The sequence below is a fragment of the Zalophus californianus genome, chromosome 14 (assembly GCF_009762305.2).
Source record: "Zalophus californianus isolate mZalCal1 chromosome 14, mZalCal1.pri.v2, whole genome shotgun sequence".
NCBI classification, from domain to species: domain Eukaryota; kingdom Metazoa; phylum Chordata; class Mammalia; order Carnivora; family Otariidae; genus Zalophus; species Zalophus californianus.
The window spans coordinates 54770605-54788718 of NC_045608.1; the positions used below are offsets into that span (position 1 = coordinate 54770605).

The following is an 18114-nucleotide window of genomic DNA, read 5'->3' on the forward strand; positions in this document are numbered from 1 at the left end:
TCCTAAAAGAATATATGGAGAAAAAATTCCTTGACATTGGAATTGACATCTTCTAAGGATTCTTTCAATATGACACTAAAAACCAAAAGCACAACCAACTAAAACTAAAATCAGTAAGTGGCACTACATTAAGCTTAAAAGCTTCTGCACAACAACAAAACAACAAACAAACAAAAACAAAAAACCACATCATAATGAAAAGGCAACCTATAGAACGAGAGAAAATATTTACAAACCATCTATCTGATAATTCGTTAACATCCAAAACATATAAGGAAATCATATAACTCAGTAACATAAAAACAAATAATTCAGTTTTAAAATGGCAAAGATCCTGAGTAGACATTGTTCCAAAGAAGACATACAAATGGACAACAAGTACATGACAAGGTATTCAACCTCACTGATCATCAGGGAACTACAAATCACCACCATGAGATATCATCTCATTATCTGTTATAGTGGCTATTATCAAAAATACAAGAGACATCAAATGCAGAGATAAGGGAAATCCTCATGCACTGTTGGTACAAATATAAATTTATACTGTATAGCTATTACAAGAAATTAAAAGCAGAACTTCTATGTGCTGTAGCAATCCCATATCTGGGTATATATCTAAAGGAAATGAAATCACCATCTCAAAGAGATACCAGTACCCTCATGTTCACTGCAGCATTATCACAACAGCAACTTAAGCGTCCATATACAGATATATATATATATATAGAGAGAGAGAGAGAGAGAGACACACACACACATATATACTATAGACATATAGATATATACAATAATATATATGTCATATATATACATGAGTTTGGTGGTGCATATATATATATATGCATATATATATGTATATATACACATATATGTAAACTCAATGGGATATTGTTCAACCATAAAAAAGAAGAAAATGCTGTCATTTGAAACAACATGAATGGACCTTAAGGTAACTATGTTGAATGAAGTAAGACAGAGAAAGACAAAACCAAATAATCTCACTTATATGTAGTATCTAAAAAAGCCACCAAACTCATAGAAACAGAATAGAACAGTGGTTGCCAGGGGCTGGAAAGTGGGGAAATGAGATGTTCAGTCAAAGGGAACAAACTTCCAGTTATAAGAATAAGTTTTGGAAATATAATATACAGCATGGTGATTATAGATAACTAAGTTGCTATGAAAGATTCTACATGTTCTTACCATAACAACAACAACAAATAGTAGTTATGTAAACTTAAGTATGTGTTCAATAATCTTACTGTGGTAAACATCTCACAATATGCACATGTATTAAATCATCACATTGTACAAGCTATACTTACACAATGTTATACGTACTATGCTATTATTTGCTCCAATATACCTTCTGCCCCTCTCTCTCTTTCTTCTTCTTCTGGGATCTCAATTATTCTAATGTTGTTTCATCTTATGGTATCACTTATCTCGAATTCTGCCCTAGTGATCTAGTAGCTGTTTATCTCTCTTTTTCTCAGCTTCTTTATTTTCCATCATTTGGTCTTCTATATCACTAATTTTCTCTTCTGCCTCATTTATCATAGCAGTTAGAGCCTCCATTTTTTATTGCACCTCATTAATAGCCTTTTTGATTTCGACTTCGTTAGATTTTAGTTCTTTTATTTCTCCAGAAAGGGTTTCTCTAATATCTTCCATGCTTTTTTCAAGCCCAGCTAGTATCTTTAAAATCATCATTCTGAACTCTAGTTCCAACATCTTACTAATGTCCATATTGATTAGGTCCCTGGCAGTCGGTACTGCCTCTCGTTCTTTTTTTTTGAGGTGATTTTTTTTCCATCTTGTCATTTTGTCCAGAGGAAAATAGATGAATGACAGGACAAAATGCTAACAGGGTAACAACGACCCCAGAAAAATATACACTAAACAAATCAGAAGAGACCTGAAACTGGGGGAAAAGAAAGGGAAAGAAAAAAAAAAAACAGAATATGATCAAATATGATCAGGCTGGTGCATAGATTAGTGCCACACACTAGATTCTGGGTGTATTTTGGTCTGCTGGAAGAAAGTACTTCCCAAAATTTTAAAGAAAGAAAAACTTATATATGTACAAAAATAAGGTTTAATACGATGAAGGGATGGAATATGACTGTAAAGATGAAAATTATAAAAGATTTTATAAAAGGAATTGAGAAGTTGATTGAAAAAAAGAAAGGATTAAAAAAAAAAGGGAGAGAATGTGATCAAGTAGGCAACTAGAACAAAGCCATACACTAGAGATGTAGGGTATATTTTGGTCTGTTAGAAGAAACTATATCCCAAAACTTTAAAGAGAAAACAACTTATTTTATATATATATACCAAAAATAAGGTTAACTACTCTGAAGGGATAGAATATAACTCTAAAAATGAAAAATAAAAAAGATCTTTAACAAAAGGGATTGACAAGATGTTTGACAAAGGGAAAAAGAAAAATTCAAAAAAAAGAAAATTAAAAAAAATTAGCTTTGAAAGACTAAAGAATCCGGGGGAAAAAGGCCACGAATTCTTTGTGCTATATTCTCCTAGTGCTGGAGTTCTGCCGTTCTCAATGATCAGTAAACTTGGTCTTGGCTGGCTGCTGGGGGAGGGGCCTGTTGCCGTGGTTCTCAGATGTCTTTGCCGGAGGCGGAATTGCCCTGCCCTTGCCGGTCGGGCTAAGTAATCTGCTCAGGTTTGCTCTCAGGAGCTTTTGTTCCGGGCAAGCTTTCCGTACAGCTTTGGAGGACGAGAGTGAAAATGGCAGCCTCCCAATCTCCGCCCAGAGGAGCCGAGAGCTCGGGGCCCCACCCCTCAGTGCACCCCCAGAGAAAAGTAATCACTCCCGTCTCCCCGGTCTCCGGCCATACTCCGTGCTCACCTGGCCTGTGACCGAGCATTTCTATCTCTGGCACCCGACCCAGTGTGGTGTCTCCAAACACAGCAGATCCCTGCGGTGTGCTCCCGCGCCGCTCCTCCCGGGGGAGGAAGTGGAGTCTCCCCGGATCTGCCGCTTGTTGGGTCCCTGCTTCCAGAAAGTGGTCACTTTTCTGTTCAGAGTTGCTGCTATTCTTTTCTTCGATCTCCTTTTGTGTTCCTAGGTGTTCAGAATGGTTTGATCCCTATCTAGCTGAATTCCTGGGACAAGACGAAATTTAGATCTACTCCCCGCCCATCTTGCTCCTCCCCAGGCAAAAGTAAATTCTTAGCAAAAATATGCAAAACATAAAAGATATGAGTGTTGAAAAAGTAAAAATATGATAGACGATAGCACTAGTCAAATAACTATAATATATATGAATGATCTAAATTTATCCAAAAATAACCAAATAAGAATTATACAGAAAAACTGTAAACAATTATTTTTTTACTGAGAAAAAAAACTTTTTGTGATTGAATTATAAAGTTATGTTTCTGCATAGAATTGCACATGATGACTTTAAGACAAAAATTATTACTAGAATTAAAGGACCCTTTATAATGGTAAGAGGGTCAATCCATCACGAAGGTATAACAATTATAAACATACACAAACTTAACAACAGAGACTCAAAATGAAGTAAAAGCTGACATAATTGAAAAAAGAAATAGACAATTCAACAATAGTGGGAGACTTCAACTGCCTAATTTAAATAATGGATGAAACAACTAGACAGAAGATAGACAAGTAAACAGTCTTGAAAACATTTTAAGCCAACTATACCTAAGAAACAACTATATAATATTTCACTAAGAGCAGAAAACACATTTTTCTCAAGTGCATATGGAACATTTTGTATAATAAAGCACATATTATGCCATAAATAAGTTTCAATACATTTGAATAGTGTTGAAATCACAAAAAGTATCTTCTTTGACTACAATGTTAAAAACAGAAATCAATAACCAAAGGAAATTTGGGAAATTTTCAAATATGTGAACTTTAAATACAATCCTAAATAAATAGTGGGTCAAAAAAGAAATCACAAGGGAAACAAGAAAATACTTTGAGATGAATAAAAACAAAAAGACAACACAACTAGACACATAAATTTAGTAAAATCAATGGTCAGAGGGAAATATGTAGCTATCTATGTCTATATGAAATAACTTTGGTCACATCCGAAGAAAAAGAACAAACTAAATCCAAAGATAAAGAAAAATATTAGGATATAAATCCTCACAAAATACTAGCCAAATCCAACAGCATAAAAAAAAAAGGTTATGCACCATTTCCAAATGAGATTTATCCTAGAAATGTTCCGACATGTGAAAATCAATGAATGCGATGTACCAATTAACAGAATAAAGGAAGAAACCACACAAGCATTTCAATAGATGCAGAAAAAGTATTTGACAAAATTCAATCCTATTCATGGTAAAAACACACAACAAAATAGGAATAGAGAGAAGTGTTTTCAATAGGATAAAGAACCTTTGTGAAAAATCCCCAGCAAGCATCACACTTTATGGTAAAAAATAAAAGTTTCCCCCTAAGGTCAGGAAAAAGACAAGCATATCTATACTTTGCCACTTCTTTTCAATATTGTTCTGGAGATTCTAGCCACAGTAAGTAGACAAAAAAAATGAAATAAAAAGAATCAGAAAGATGCTTTTTGATTGGAAATAAAATTAACAGATGTGCAAGACTTCTTCACCAAAATCTACAAAACATTGTCAAAAAAAATTAATGCCTAAGTAAATACAAAAGTACCCTGTATGAGTATTCTGGAAGACATAATCTTGTAAAGATGCCCAAATCCCTAAAATTGGCCCACAGATTCAATGTAATTCCTATCAAATTCCAACAGCCTTTTTTCCCCAGAAATTGTCAAACTGATCCTAAAATTCACATGGAAATGCAAAAGACTCAGATTAAACAAAAAGAACAGTGTTGTAGAAATCATACTTCTAGTTTTAAAAATTACCACAAAGCTATAATACACAGTACGGTACTGGCATAAGAATGGACCTGTAGATCAACGGAGTAGAACTGAGATTTATCAAATAAACCCATATTTATGGTCTGTTGATTTTTACAAGGGTGCCAAGACTATTCAATGAGAAAAAAAAAAGTCTCTTTTTCAACAGATGGTACTAGGGCAACTGGGGATATACATGTAAAAGAACAAATTTTGACTCCTACCATAAATCATATACAAGAATTAACTCAAAATGCATCATAAACTTAAATGCAAGAGCTAATACTATAAAAACTTTTGGAAGAAAACAGGTGTAAACATTTGTGACCTTGGATTAGGCAATAGTTTCTTTGATGTTACATCAAAGGAACAAGCAATTTTAAAAATTAGATCCACTGGCTTCATCTAATAAAATTTTTTTGTCCCACAAAGGACATTATCAAGAAGATGAAAATACAACCCCTACCATGGGTGAAAACATTTGCAAATCGTATATTTGGTAAAGATCTCGTTTCTGAAATACGTAAAGAATTCCTGCAACTTAAGGATTAAAAAAAAAAAAAAAAAGACAACCCAGTTTTAAAATGGCAAAAAATTTAAACATTTCTCCAGAGATAAACAAATGGCCAGTACGCACATATTAAGATCTTCCCATGATTAGTCATTAGAGAAATGCCAATCAAAACCACAATGAAATGTCACTTCATGCCCAGTAACAATGGCTACATAATTTAAAAAACAGAAACAAAAACAAAAAAAAGCAAACAAGAAACAATATACCAAGCCCTGACAAGGGTGTGGAAAAACTGGAATCCTCATATACTGCCGTTTGGAATATAAAATACCACAGCTGCTATGGAAAAAAATTTGGCAATTACTCAAAGTTAAACATCAAGTTACCAAATGACCCAGCAAGTCCAGTCCCAAGTGTATACCCAACAGAAATAAAAACAGATGCCCGCATAAAAGCTTGTATTCAAACACTAAGAACATTATTCATAATAGCCCCAAAGTGGAAACCCAAATATCCATCTAGTGATGAATGCATAAACAATACATGGAATATTCATACAATGTAATGTTATTCAGCCATAAAACGGAACCTTGACAAAATTCTAGTTTAATAGAAGACAGACACACAAAGCCAAGTATTTCACAAATTCATTCATATGGAATGTCCAGAATGGCGTCCCATCTGGCCTCCCCCACCCCCACTGGCCAAATAAATCCTAGTTGTGAGGGCATTTCTGTTACCTCTGAAATCTTGAGATAAATACTGAAAGAAACGGCATCAGAGCTTATGCTGAGCGATGGCACCGTGTGCACCCCAGAAAGCTGTCAGGCTGCGCCTCACGGCACCCCAACAGCCTACAGGAGCCCTCCGAGGAACGCGACCACTCGCGGCTGCAGTCCATTGAAGGCAGGGCGCAGGCGCTGCCGGGAGGTCCGCCCACAATTTGTCCCGGAAGTTGTGTGGGGCTGAAATGCCCTTGTGCGGGACTTTGCGCTCCACGACCTGGCGGGGGCGGACGCTGTGATCGAAGGGGTCCCTGAGCAGGAGCTACGGGTGGCCAAACACGCAGTGGGGGAAGACCTGGCCGCCCGGTGGGACCGCAGGTCGATGGTAAAGTAAAGGACTCCTTCAGGAGCCGTAGGCCTTCACGATAAACATGGAGGTGCCAGCCACCAGGGACTCCTTGAAGATGTGACCCTCTTTCCTGTTGAGGAACCTGTAGAGGCCGCCAACCACTTGCCCCGGTCCCCGGAGCTCCACAGGTTGGATGGGCTCCCTGCGCCGGCGCCAGCTGTCTGTGCACTGCGCTAAAGGCGGTGCCACGCCCTGGCGTGATCTGAATGGCGTCCTCGTACAGCGTCACGTCGCAGATGTCAAAACACACGCCTCCTCGCACATTCTCCTGGCTTGGCAGCCCTTCTGGAATCCCGCCACCACGGCATCCTTGATTTTGTTGAGGTACTGTACAGTCCTGGTGATGTTGAAGATGTTGGGCCGGTGCCATCCGCCCCTGAGCACCAGATCTTGCGGGTCTAGGCCAGTCTAGGCCAGGTTCCACTCATACTTTTCGGCCAGTGGCCTGCTCCTTCAATTACTTGCAGGCCCACACCTCGCCCTGGTTGCTGTCATCTGCCAGGTGATCGTGGAAGGGCCACACCTTCACGTACAGCAGATTGTGCTGGTTTGGGGATTTGGACAGGCAGAGCACCTTTGACTCCGGGTCGGATTTCTTGGTAGGGATGCCGGTGTAGACCTCCTCCAGGTTCTTCAGGCAGGTCTTCCTGGTGCAGCTCCCTGGCACCAGCGATTGTGTGCTTCCAGGATACACTGCTCAGTGATGCACGGCTCTGTGGGGTCCGACCTGGCCAGCTGCCTCGGCCCCTCCACCAGCTTGGGTAAGTCTGCAGTGTTCTTAGCCTCCCCCGTGAAAGTGATGACAAACCGTACACTGAACATCATCACCTGCGTGTTGTGGGTGTCCTCCAGGGTAGTGATGGTACCAGTTTTGGGCAGGAATTAGTCAACGCACACTAGACCTATGATATTACCAACAAGGCACATAGATTTGTGGTTGCCAGGGGCTGGGTGGAGGGGGTAATAGGGAGTGTCTGCTAATGGTATAGGGCTTCTTTTAGGGGTTATGAAAGTATTCTAGAATTAAATAATGTTGATAGTTACTGCACAACCTTCTGATTATACTGAAAACACTGAATTGTGCACTTTAAAGAGGTGAATTTTATGATATGTGAATATAAGTTTTTAAAAAGTTAAACAATATTACCCAGAACAGCGTTTAGTAAGCTGCATGCTATGTAAATCTCTGCTTCAAATGAGTCTGATTGGACAATGCAGTCCTTTTTATACTTTCTATGATATCTCAAGGGAAATTTGCGACTTTAAATAATGATATTAGAAAAGATCTAAAAACTAGTGATCTAAGCATCTAGATTAAGAATATGTGAAAAAACAAACCCAAAGAAAGTAGAAGGAAGAAAAGGGGTAATAATATCTGAAATTAATAAAATAGAAAACAGACCAACAACCAGAAAAAACTCTAGAGATAGTTAAAAAGATCAGAAATTACCACTTTGAAGAGTTTAGCACAGATAAACACATCTGGCAAAATTGATCAAGACAAAGAAGACACAAATACAATATTATGAATATGAAGGAGGAATAACTGAATGTAGAGAGATAGAAAAGTAAAAGGTATTAGCAGTGTTCTATCAGTATATTTAAAATTTAACCAAATGAAAAAATTCTTAAAAGAAAAAATTATAACTTGCCAATTGTGAATTAAGAATAAACAGAAAGCCTAACTAGTCCTATAACCAATAAATAATTAATATCAATAGTTCGTGTCTCTAAAAATTAAGACATAAATTCAGGTAAACATTCAAGAAAATTAATTAAAATATTATTTTTTTTCAGAGAATAGAAAATGAAGAAACATTTCCCCAATCCAACTGTGAAGTTATAAATACCTTGCTAACCAAACCAGATTAAAACAAGGTAAGTAAAAAAACTTAGGGACCAATGTTACTCCAGAGCATAGATGCAAAAATCTTAACCAAAATGACTATTCAATCAAATCCAGCAATATATGAAAAGAAAATTAAAAAAATAAATTTGTCCCATGAATGAAAAGTTTAACAATTGAAAATCTATGCAACTCATTAAATTTAAAGATTAAAGAAGAAAAACTTAATCACAGAAAAATTTCAATAGATGTAGGAAAAGCATTCATAAAATTCAATACATATTCATAATTTATAGTATGTTATAAAGATAACCTCAAAAATACCATCACATTTAATGGTGAAACATTAAAAGTCTCATTCTAAAAATCAGGAACAAGAAGATAAATGTGCATATTTTTATTGCTTCATTTAATAAGGTTCTGAAGGATCTAGACTAAGCAATAGAAGAGGGAAAGTGATAAAATTATAATGGGAAGAAAGTAAAAATCAAACCTCATTATTTTCAGATGATCTGACCTATTAGTGAATTAATAAGACAGTTAAAATTGTAATATGAGATTAAAAGTATAAAAATATATATGTATAGTATCAGCATGTTTATATATAATGTACAAAACTAAATGTGATTTGGGAGAGGTGAGAAAACTCAGGGTCCTATTTCTTAATGTGGGTCATGAGTGCACAGATAATCAATTTTATCAGTATTCTTTATACTTTACATATATGTTACAGGTGTTTTTAATGTACAAAACATTTCCTATTCCAACAAATAAGACACTAATCTGTAAAAAAAAAAATAGCACAGCGTCTGCCTGTTGTATGGAATACAAGAAACAGAAAAACTAATGCAGTACCAGTATCATAATTCAAATAAATACGTGATACTGCCATGAAATGCAGTTTTGTACTTAATGAAAATATCGCTTAAAAATCACAACATTACAGGTGGTAAGTTTGTAAAAAGGTACTGTTAATTTTAATAGAAATTATTATCCTGGAGCTAACCATGTGTAAACATGAGTCATCTGAAAATACTGTTGGTCAGCGTGTTTAATATCTGAATGTGACTTGTCAGAACAATTTGGAAACGTTTAATAATTTGTTTTATTATATATTGCAGCTGAGAGCACAGAATATCCAATTCTGTATGTTTTATTTATAGCATAATAATTTTAATATGACCACAGTAGTTTCATGATGACTGATACAACATAAGGAAAGGATTTATTTTTGATGTTAAGAAAAGTATTGTGGTGAATGTCATCTGGTGGAAGTTAATAAATAAGACCTCACACTGTGTTCTTATGATATTAATGACAGATATAATGACAAATATTTTCAAAGGTTGGTACATAATTAGGTTCAGTACATCATCCAGCAAAGATTGCTTTGGGCTTAAAAGTTTGAAATCTGCCAAGACATAGCAATAAACACTGAGATCTGATAGATATCTGTAGTTTGAACATAGACATCTCAATGCTTTGTTTGATGAGCTGAATGTTCTCTGTAGTAGTTGGTTGATTTACACAGAGAATGGGGAGCTTAATGATGGTATGATGCCAAAGAGATAGAAGTTAATTTTAATCCATAATCAGTATTTATGCCAACATTCGAAATATTAGTTCTAATGTCATTTAAATACAAATATTCTAAACTTACTAAGCAAATACCAAAAGACAGTTGATTAACGTATTATTTTACAATTCATATGCATGTACAGAAATAACCTATATCATAGAACACTCAGATTCCATCAAATAATGTGGTATGTGGTTATATTTGTGTACATCTCTCCATTGCATAGACTAAAGATAGGTGGCCTGCCTTTCTTAACACGATTAACTTTTTACTGATGTACCACATATAGGAGTTTTTGCTTGCAAATCAGTGTAGACTGGTCAGTTTCTGTTGCAATTCAAAATAAATAGACTTTGTCAGGTCATTCAAAGGGAAATCATCAGCTTAGATCTCAAAAGTCTTGGAACAAACTATTAGTTTTTAATTAACATTGTAATCCAAAAAGTTTGAAAAGTCCTTTTCCAAGTATTTAAACAAGAGATATGTACAAGTATGATTTGATTATCTTCTTTCCAAATTGTATCTTTGGGAAAATTGTTTTAAGTGAATAATGGTCCATATTGCTAATCTGAGATTGAAATCAGTTTCCAAAAATGAAATTTTTTTGCTTAAACTGCAGTACATAAACACTATGACCGTGAAATGACATTTTTTTCAACTAAAATTGGTAGAGTGAATAAAGAGTTAAAAACCAATGTTATTGAAATACTGTGAAAGTAAAATGTGATGAATACTAAAATCCTACTCAAGATTGGTAATTCTACATGAAAACCCTTGTGCAATATCCTCAACCATGTTTGGAATTACTAAATGATTGCTTTCTTCTGTAACCTCAAATAAAATTGTGGTAGCTGGATTAAAATAATAGTACCGATAAGTTTTTCCTCACAGTGTTCCCCTTCCTTTCCAGTGTGACTTTGTAGCATCCGTCATCAAAAAATGGACTTTAACCCCTTGCCCCTTAACTCTGGGCTGGTCCTGTGACTTTGGCCAATAAAATACAACAAATGGTAGTATGCCAGTTTTGAGCCTTGGCCTCAAGAAGCCTTGTGAGCTTCTGTTCCTTCTCTCAAGCCATGAGATCAAAGCTACTGGAAGACTAGGAGAGACACCATGGTGCAGAAATGAATCAGCCCAGTTTTCCCAGCCAAGGCCATAGGCCTGTGAAAGATCAAACCACATATGAGCAAAATTAGCAGGGGTGATTAGTTGACCTATGGCTTACTACAGATGTATGAGTGAGCCATCTTGAGCCCACCTGAGATTAGCAGAACTATCCAGCACACTCCTGCATAGGTGAACTAAAATGAATGTTTATGATGCTGAATGCACCTGCATTTTTTTGGTTGGTTATTATGTAGGATTAGTGCAACAATGGATAACTTGACTATCAATGAACTACAGAGACTGTTGTTCCCAGGTAAAGTACTCACGGCAAAATTCTATACCGAGGATTGGCAAATGTTTTCTATAAAGGACCAGATAGTAAAAATTTTAGGTTTTGTGGGCCATATGCAATCTCTGTTGCATAGACCTCTTTGTTTCTTTTTGTTCCCCTCTTTTCTTTCTTTTTTGTTTTTACAACTCTTTACAAATGTGAAACCATTTTTAGCATTTAGACTGTAGAAAAAGGGCTGCTGTCCAAATTTGGCCCATGGACTGTAATTTGTTGACCTCTGTTCTTTTTTTTTTTCCTTTTTTTTTTTCAAGCCACACATTTATTGTTATGTTAATCACCATGACCTCTGTTCTATATCATGCAGAGACATAATATTGCTAACAAAATGCAGAGTAAAAAATGTTGGGGCTCAGAATGCAAAGTAATGCAATAAAATCTAATAAAATTTACAATATAGAATTTTCAAGTATTTTTCATTTTTAATTTTGTGTTGTCTTCATTGGGTGCTGGTAAATTTTAATAACTAGCTGTTGTTAACAACCAGACAGTTTCAAGAAATCAGTGGAGTAGAGTTGAGATGTATGTGAATGGCTCACATGAGTCAGTAAGAGCTGGCTTTGTTGTACTACCTATACATTGTATTGCCTATACTTTAGTTCAGTAGTAATTATAAAAGAAATTAATTATAATCCAGACAGGGGTTTTCCTTAAACTGACTTACTCCTTTCATTTACCTCACCTTTGTGATCCCAGGAGGGTTTGATTGTGTGACCCTTTGTCCTGGAGAAGACTACTATCTTTGTAGCTAACTTCTATGATTTACTTAATTGTATTTACTGATGATGTAGTTTCAAAGAAAATCACTTAATGATAAACTTACCTTTCTTGGCTTGATCACCTTCAGTGTTAGAACAGGAAATTGTCTTTTCAGGCATGGTTATTTACAATATTTTGAAACCTAATTAGAAAGAAAGGTCTTTAAATATCATGAATCAAAAGTAATATATATTTAAATTCATTAAAAATTGTCAATTCAAGAACGGATAGTGTCAGGATAGGTTTCTAGTAGTAGATATGAATATATAAAAATCAATTCTAAATTATGTTAAAAATATAAGGAAATCCAACAGTATACTCTTCTTCTAATAAGAACTATTATGATCCTTTTTGGGAACACCGAATATAAAAGTCCTCATTAAAAAGGAATCTTAGATTCTCTACTTTGCTGGTTACTTAAACAGACATCTGGCCTGGAGACTAGATTTTTTAGCATTTATCATTATAACTGTGGACTCTAAGCCCTATGGAGATTCTGGAACCTATAATGCTTAATTTCCTATGATAAAGTTAAACCTTACCATTATCTCTTCTTTACTTTCCCTCAGTTCCTTTTTTAAACATTTTATTATGGAGAAAGTCAAATGTATAATACAAAGGTGAGAGTATAATGGATCTCTGTGTGTCCTTCAACCAATTTCAACTAGTGGTCAATCTGAATTCTGTATACCCATCCACTGCCCTGTCTAACCTACCCTGATCACAGTTAAGCAAATCTCAAATGTCATAGTATTGCATTTGTATATATTTCAAGAATTTTTTTAGGGTGCCTGGGTGGCTCAGATGGTTAAACGTCTGCCTTCGGCTCAGGTCATGATCCCGGAGTCCTGGGATTGAGTCCCGCATCGGGCTCCCTGCTCCTTGGGAGCCTGCTTCTCCCTCTGCCTCTCTCTCTCTCTCTCTCTCCCACTCTCTGTCTCTCATGAATAAATAAAAAATAAAATCTTAAAAAAAAAAGAATTTTTTTAAACATAGCAATAATACCAAAATATAATTAAGACTGCTAATAATACTGTCTTAATGTCATTAAACATGCAGTCAGTGTTTACATTTCTTTCATTGTCTTATATTTTTTCCTGTTTTTAAAAGTTTTTTGGAGTAATGATACAAGGATAACATTCAACTGAAATGTCTTTTAATTCTCTTTATAAGTTTCCTTTTTAATTCTCTTTATGAGGTTTCTTTTCTCTACAATTTATCAATGTAGAAATCAAATATTTTGTCCTACAGAGTTTTGACATTGCTGACAACATCCCTATATTTAGCGAGTTACTCTACTGTAATTCCTATAAATTGTATTTATTAGAAATTTGAGCTACTGAATGGAAAGAGAGTAATTCTATAACATAGAACTAATAGCTACCTCTTTTAATTTGTAGACCTAAAACATCATAGAGTTTAGAGATTAGAAATCATCTAGTTCATTTTTTTATTTTACAAATAAGGAAATCCTTACTGAAATTAGTAAATGCATTCAGTGTAAAAAGACAGCTTAGGGAAGAGTGCTATGAAAGAAAAGCATGAATCCCAAGTCCAGTGCTCCTTTGAATAAGCCAATCTACTTCATCAAGACCAACTTATTAAAGGAAAGGAAGCTATAAAAAAGTACATAATTAAATTTAATTTTTTTAATTCAATGAAGCTTATAGTTGAAACATGGAATCATTTTCTCTTCTATCCAAAATTACAGGAAAAATATAAGAAGAAAATTGTTATAGTAATGTAGAAGTGGGTAACTTGGAAAATGCTCTTACAAATTACTACTAACAAAAATATGGTTAAAACATATTTTTTAAATCTTCATGAAAGCATCTGAGAACTAACAAGGTAATAATAAAAACCTGGTCCAAGATTTGGTAGAACACAGAAATCCACAGAGGTGAGACCAACATGTAAGGCCACTTTTCCCAAGGGCAATATCCGATGTGAGAGAGGCAGCCGAGAGCCTGGGCAGTACTTGTAACAGCCACACAAAACTTTGGAAACAAAAGATAGACTCCAAATTCTGTCAAGCATAGGTGCCTTGGAAAATTGACCCATTCCTAGGATTGAGACCGCAGAAATCTATATCTTAAGGAACAAAATGAAGCAGAAGTAAAGTCAACGTGAAGACTGCCCATAGATTGAAGCCCAGTCACAGATCATCTGGGTGACTCAGAATCTCTCATAAGGAAAGTGAATTAAGGTGATTCTTGCCCAGGACAAAGTCAAAGGTAACCCCACACACAGAGAGACTAGATAATAAAAATCACCAAAAAAGGAAAGATAACAAACTGACCCAAAGGTACTCTAGATAATGAAGTTACCAGATATAAACCACCTAACTATGCTTAACATATTTATAAATATAACTTCAAATTTTAAAATTTCAGAAAAAAATTATGCAAATTGATACTGCTGCAGATTTGAAAAGAAGTCTGTCAGAAATACATGAACTGCAAACTGCTATATCTGCGATTCTAAACTCACTGGTAAACAAAAGCAGATATGACAAGGCTGAAGAAAGAATTAGTAAAACAAGTTCAGAAAAAAATGACTTTGAATGAAGCATGCAGTAATAAAAAGATGGAAAATACAGAAGCAAGCATAAAAGTCAATGCTCTTGACCTCCACTTTCAGCAAGATGGAGCGGGTGTACTTATCGCTATTCCCTCCCCTAAGTACAACAACAATAACAAAAACCTAGTCATTATCTATAAAACAAACACAAGAAGACTTTGAAAGGTGGAGAGATGGAAGGAAGAAGGCAGCCTGGATAGGCACCTTGGAACCAGAGGAACAATGAGGTGGTGAGTTTCCAAGATTTTTAGTTTCATATATCCTAAACTTGAAGCTCAAGAAACCAACAACCCAGAAATACCAGTGGGTGCAGATCAAATAAATCTCCAACAAAAGCCTGCTCTCTCTAGCCAGGGGACCAGGAAAAGGGCAGCTTAGCAAGAGAATACATTTAGACACTAACCTCTCTACTGCAGCCAGACACCAGAGAAAAAACTGTGGCCCCTCAGAGGTGCTGTGAGGAGCCTAGACTATTTCTACCCTTGGTAGATGGTTATGAGGCACCCTAGTCTTCCTGCTGGGGTAATGTGAGAGGAAGCCAAATAGGAATACAGGACTTCCATCCCAATGGTTGGAGTCAAGCTTCTCCCCTTTCATTGTCAGTGAATACTATGTGGGGAGCCTGGAATTCCACAATAATGAAGTACTGGGGCAGTGTCCGAGCAGGCTTAATGGTGAATCACAACTCTCACCACAACCCAGCAGGCATGAAGCTACACCCTCTACATGGGTTCAGTGGAGGTCACATAGGAAGCAGTAACTAGGCACTCCTACCTCTCCCAGCAAAGATTTCAGTGGAGGCCTAATAGGGAGCTGGAACACCCCCCACCCCTGCTCAGCAGTAAGAAGTGGAAATTGAACCACAGTGACCTACCTATATACCTATCAAAATAGCTAAAACAACAACAACAACAACAACCAAAATAGTTTTAACATCCAATAGTGGCAAAGATGTGGAGGAACTGGGTCACCCATTGCTGGTTAGAATGTAAAATGATAAAGCTACTTTGGAACATAGTTTGGCAATTCTTCTTAAAACTAAAAATTGACTTATCAATATGACCGTGAAGTTGCACTCTTGAACGTATATCCCAGAGAAATAAAAATTTATTTTCACACAGAAACATGTACATAATATTCTTAGGAGCTTTGTTTATACTACTAAAACTTACTGGACAGCAACATGCAAAAAAATGAAACTGAACCACTTTCTTAACACCATACATAAAAATGGATTTAATACAATACATTTTCTTAACAGCATACAATTCAAAATGGATTAAAGGCTTAAATGTGAGATATGAAACCATAAAAATCCTGGAGGAGAACACAGGCAGTAACTTTGACATCGGCCTTAGCAACTTCTTTTTAGATAGGTCTCCAGAGGCAAGGGAAACAAAAGGAAAAACAGACTAGCTAAAACCTGCATGCTACCCAAAGTCCTTCAGTGGGAGAATGGTGAATCAAATTGTGGTATATCTATACCACACAGAATACAATCCTGCAATAAAAAGGAACAGACTATTGATACATGCAACAATTTGGATGAACCCCAAATTAGTTATGCTAACTGAAAAAAAAGCCCATCTCAAAAGTTTATATATTATAGAATTTCATTTTATTCATGAAATTAATTATATAGAGATTGAGAACAGATCAGTGGTTGCCTGGCACCAGAGGTGGGTGAAGGGTAGTTCAGAGAGTGTTAATGATAAACAGTTATGTATATTGATTGTGGTGGTGCTTACACAAAGCTACACATGTGATAAAAGTCCATAGAGCTATATACCTATACAAAAATAAGTGCATGTATTACTGGTGAAATCTGAATAATCTCTATGGTTTGTGCTTTTCCTACTGTACTATCCTTACTTATGATATTAACATTGGGGAATGATGGCTGAAACAAGCACAAAACCTTCCTGTATATTTCTTTGCAATGTCCTGTGATTCTATAATTATTTTAAAATAAAAAGCTGAAAAAAAATTAACCAATAAAGGGAAAGAAAAAAATGTTACCTACAAAATCCCCATGCTTGTGTAAATTAAGAAATAAATTACAAATGACCCATATAGAAGAATACATCACAGTGGAACTTAGAGAAAATTTTGGACAATGATCATTAATATAAAACATCACATCGTGTGGGACACAACCAGAGCAGTACCTGGAGGAGATAGCGTGGAGGTGGGAGGATGTCTATTTTTTAGCAGTATTCTAAGGAGAAGACCTTTTTGGAAAGTGACATCTGATTGTAATAAACTGAGAGAATGTGCCAAAAGATTTTAGGCAGGAGTTACCCAGGAAGTGCTGCAAAGGTCCTAAAGACAGGAATAAGTTTAGAATGAACCAGAAATGGTAATTGTAGATAGTTATTAACTCTAGAACCAGTCCGAATGCAAAAGGGTAAATTCACAACCACAAAAATGTCTCTAGCATTTCAGCTAAATTTTATCCAAAGCATTCATTCATCTTGGACCTGGTCACTGCTTGGAACCCTCAAGCTGTTTTCATCACCAGGGCAGGCTAGCTTATTCACTTGCCAATCGAGTAAAAATGCAGGTCCTTCACAGGTTTTGCCAGAAAGCTGGCTGTTAAATTTTAATTAATTTTGCAAGCCAATTGAGGCTGTGAGGTAGCTAGAAATCAACCATGGTGAGAAGATTTATACCATGGAAATCAGCAAATAGGAGAAATTAGGTTTTGTTTTTTGTGTTTGTTCTGAAAGGTGGTTGCTAAACATTTATCAGTATACTACCACCAAAGAAAGATTCCTGAGAAAACAGGACATGAGCTACATCATTAGATAGAATATAAGGCTACTAGAAGAGAGAATGAGAATTAGAGTTTTGTTGACTGAAATGGGCTAGGTTATCAGAGCTGGAGTGGGTTCCACTTAGAGAAAAATGAATGGAGAAGTTGGTTCTATAAATGGGGGTATGAGGAAGAATAGAGTCCTAAGAATGAAATGGTAGGTAAGGGGAAATATGAATTTCAAGCTAAAAAAGTTTAGACATCAATAGTTTCAACCCTTATTTCTTTTTAAACTGTATTTCCAACTTCTCTCTTTTGGAAGATATCACCTCCTACTTCAGAGAGGAAATAGAAGGAATTGGATTTAAATTCTAATTTCCTATCACCAAACCCACAAACCAAACACATCTCTGCCTTTCATGGCCTCCTCCTGTTCTGACAATGTAGGAGTATCCATCCACTGGTTTGTCTTATCCCTCCACTTGTGCTGGAAAGGTCATAACATCCTCCTTCTTGATTTATTACTTCCAATTACAATTTCAAAATTCTTATCTTACTAGAACTCTCTTTTATGCTCTCTTCTAAAACAATTG

At 35.8% G+C, this 18114-nt stretch overlaps 1 protein-coding gene across 6 annotated transcripts in view; it reads right to left on the bottom strand.

The window, feature by feature from the left end:
- CCDC178 (coiled-coil domain containing 178) overlaps nt 1-18114 on the bottom strand; it is a 448169-nt gene that overhangs the window by 414020 nt on the left and 16035 nt on the right. For all 6 annotated transcript variants that reach the window (XR_003517014.1, XR_003517013.1, XM_027576648.1 and 3 more), the window contains one exon: nt 12251-12328. Coding sequence is in view for 4 of the 6 variants with exons in the window: in XM_027576648.1 (XP_027432449.1) it covers nt 12251-12305 (55 nt within the window). In the remaining 2 variants the exon portion in view is untranslated. The remainder of the gene's footprint in view (nt 1-12250; nt 12329-18114) is intronic.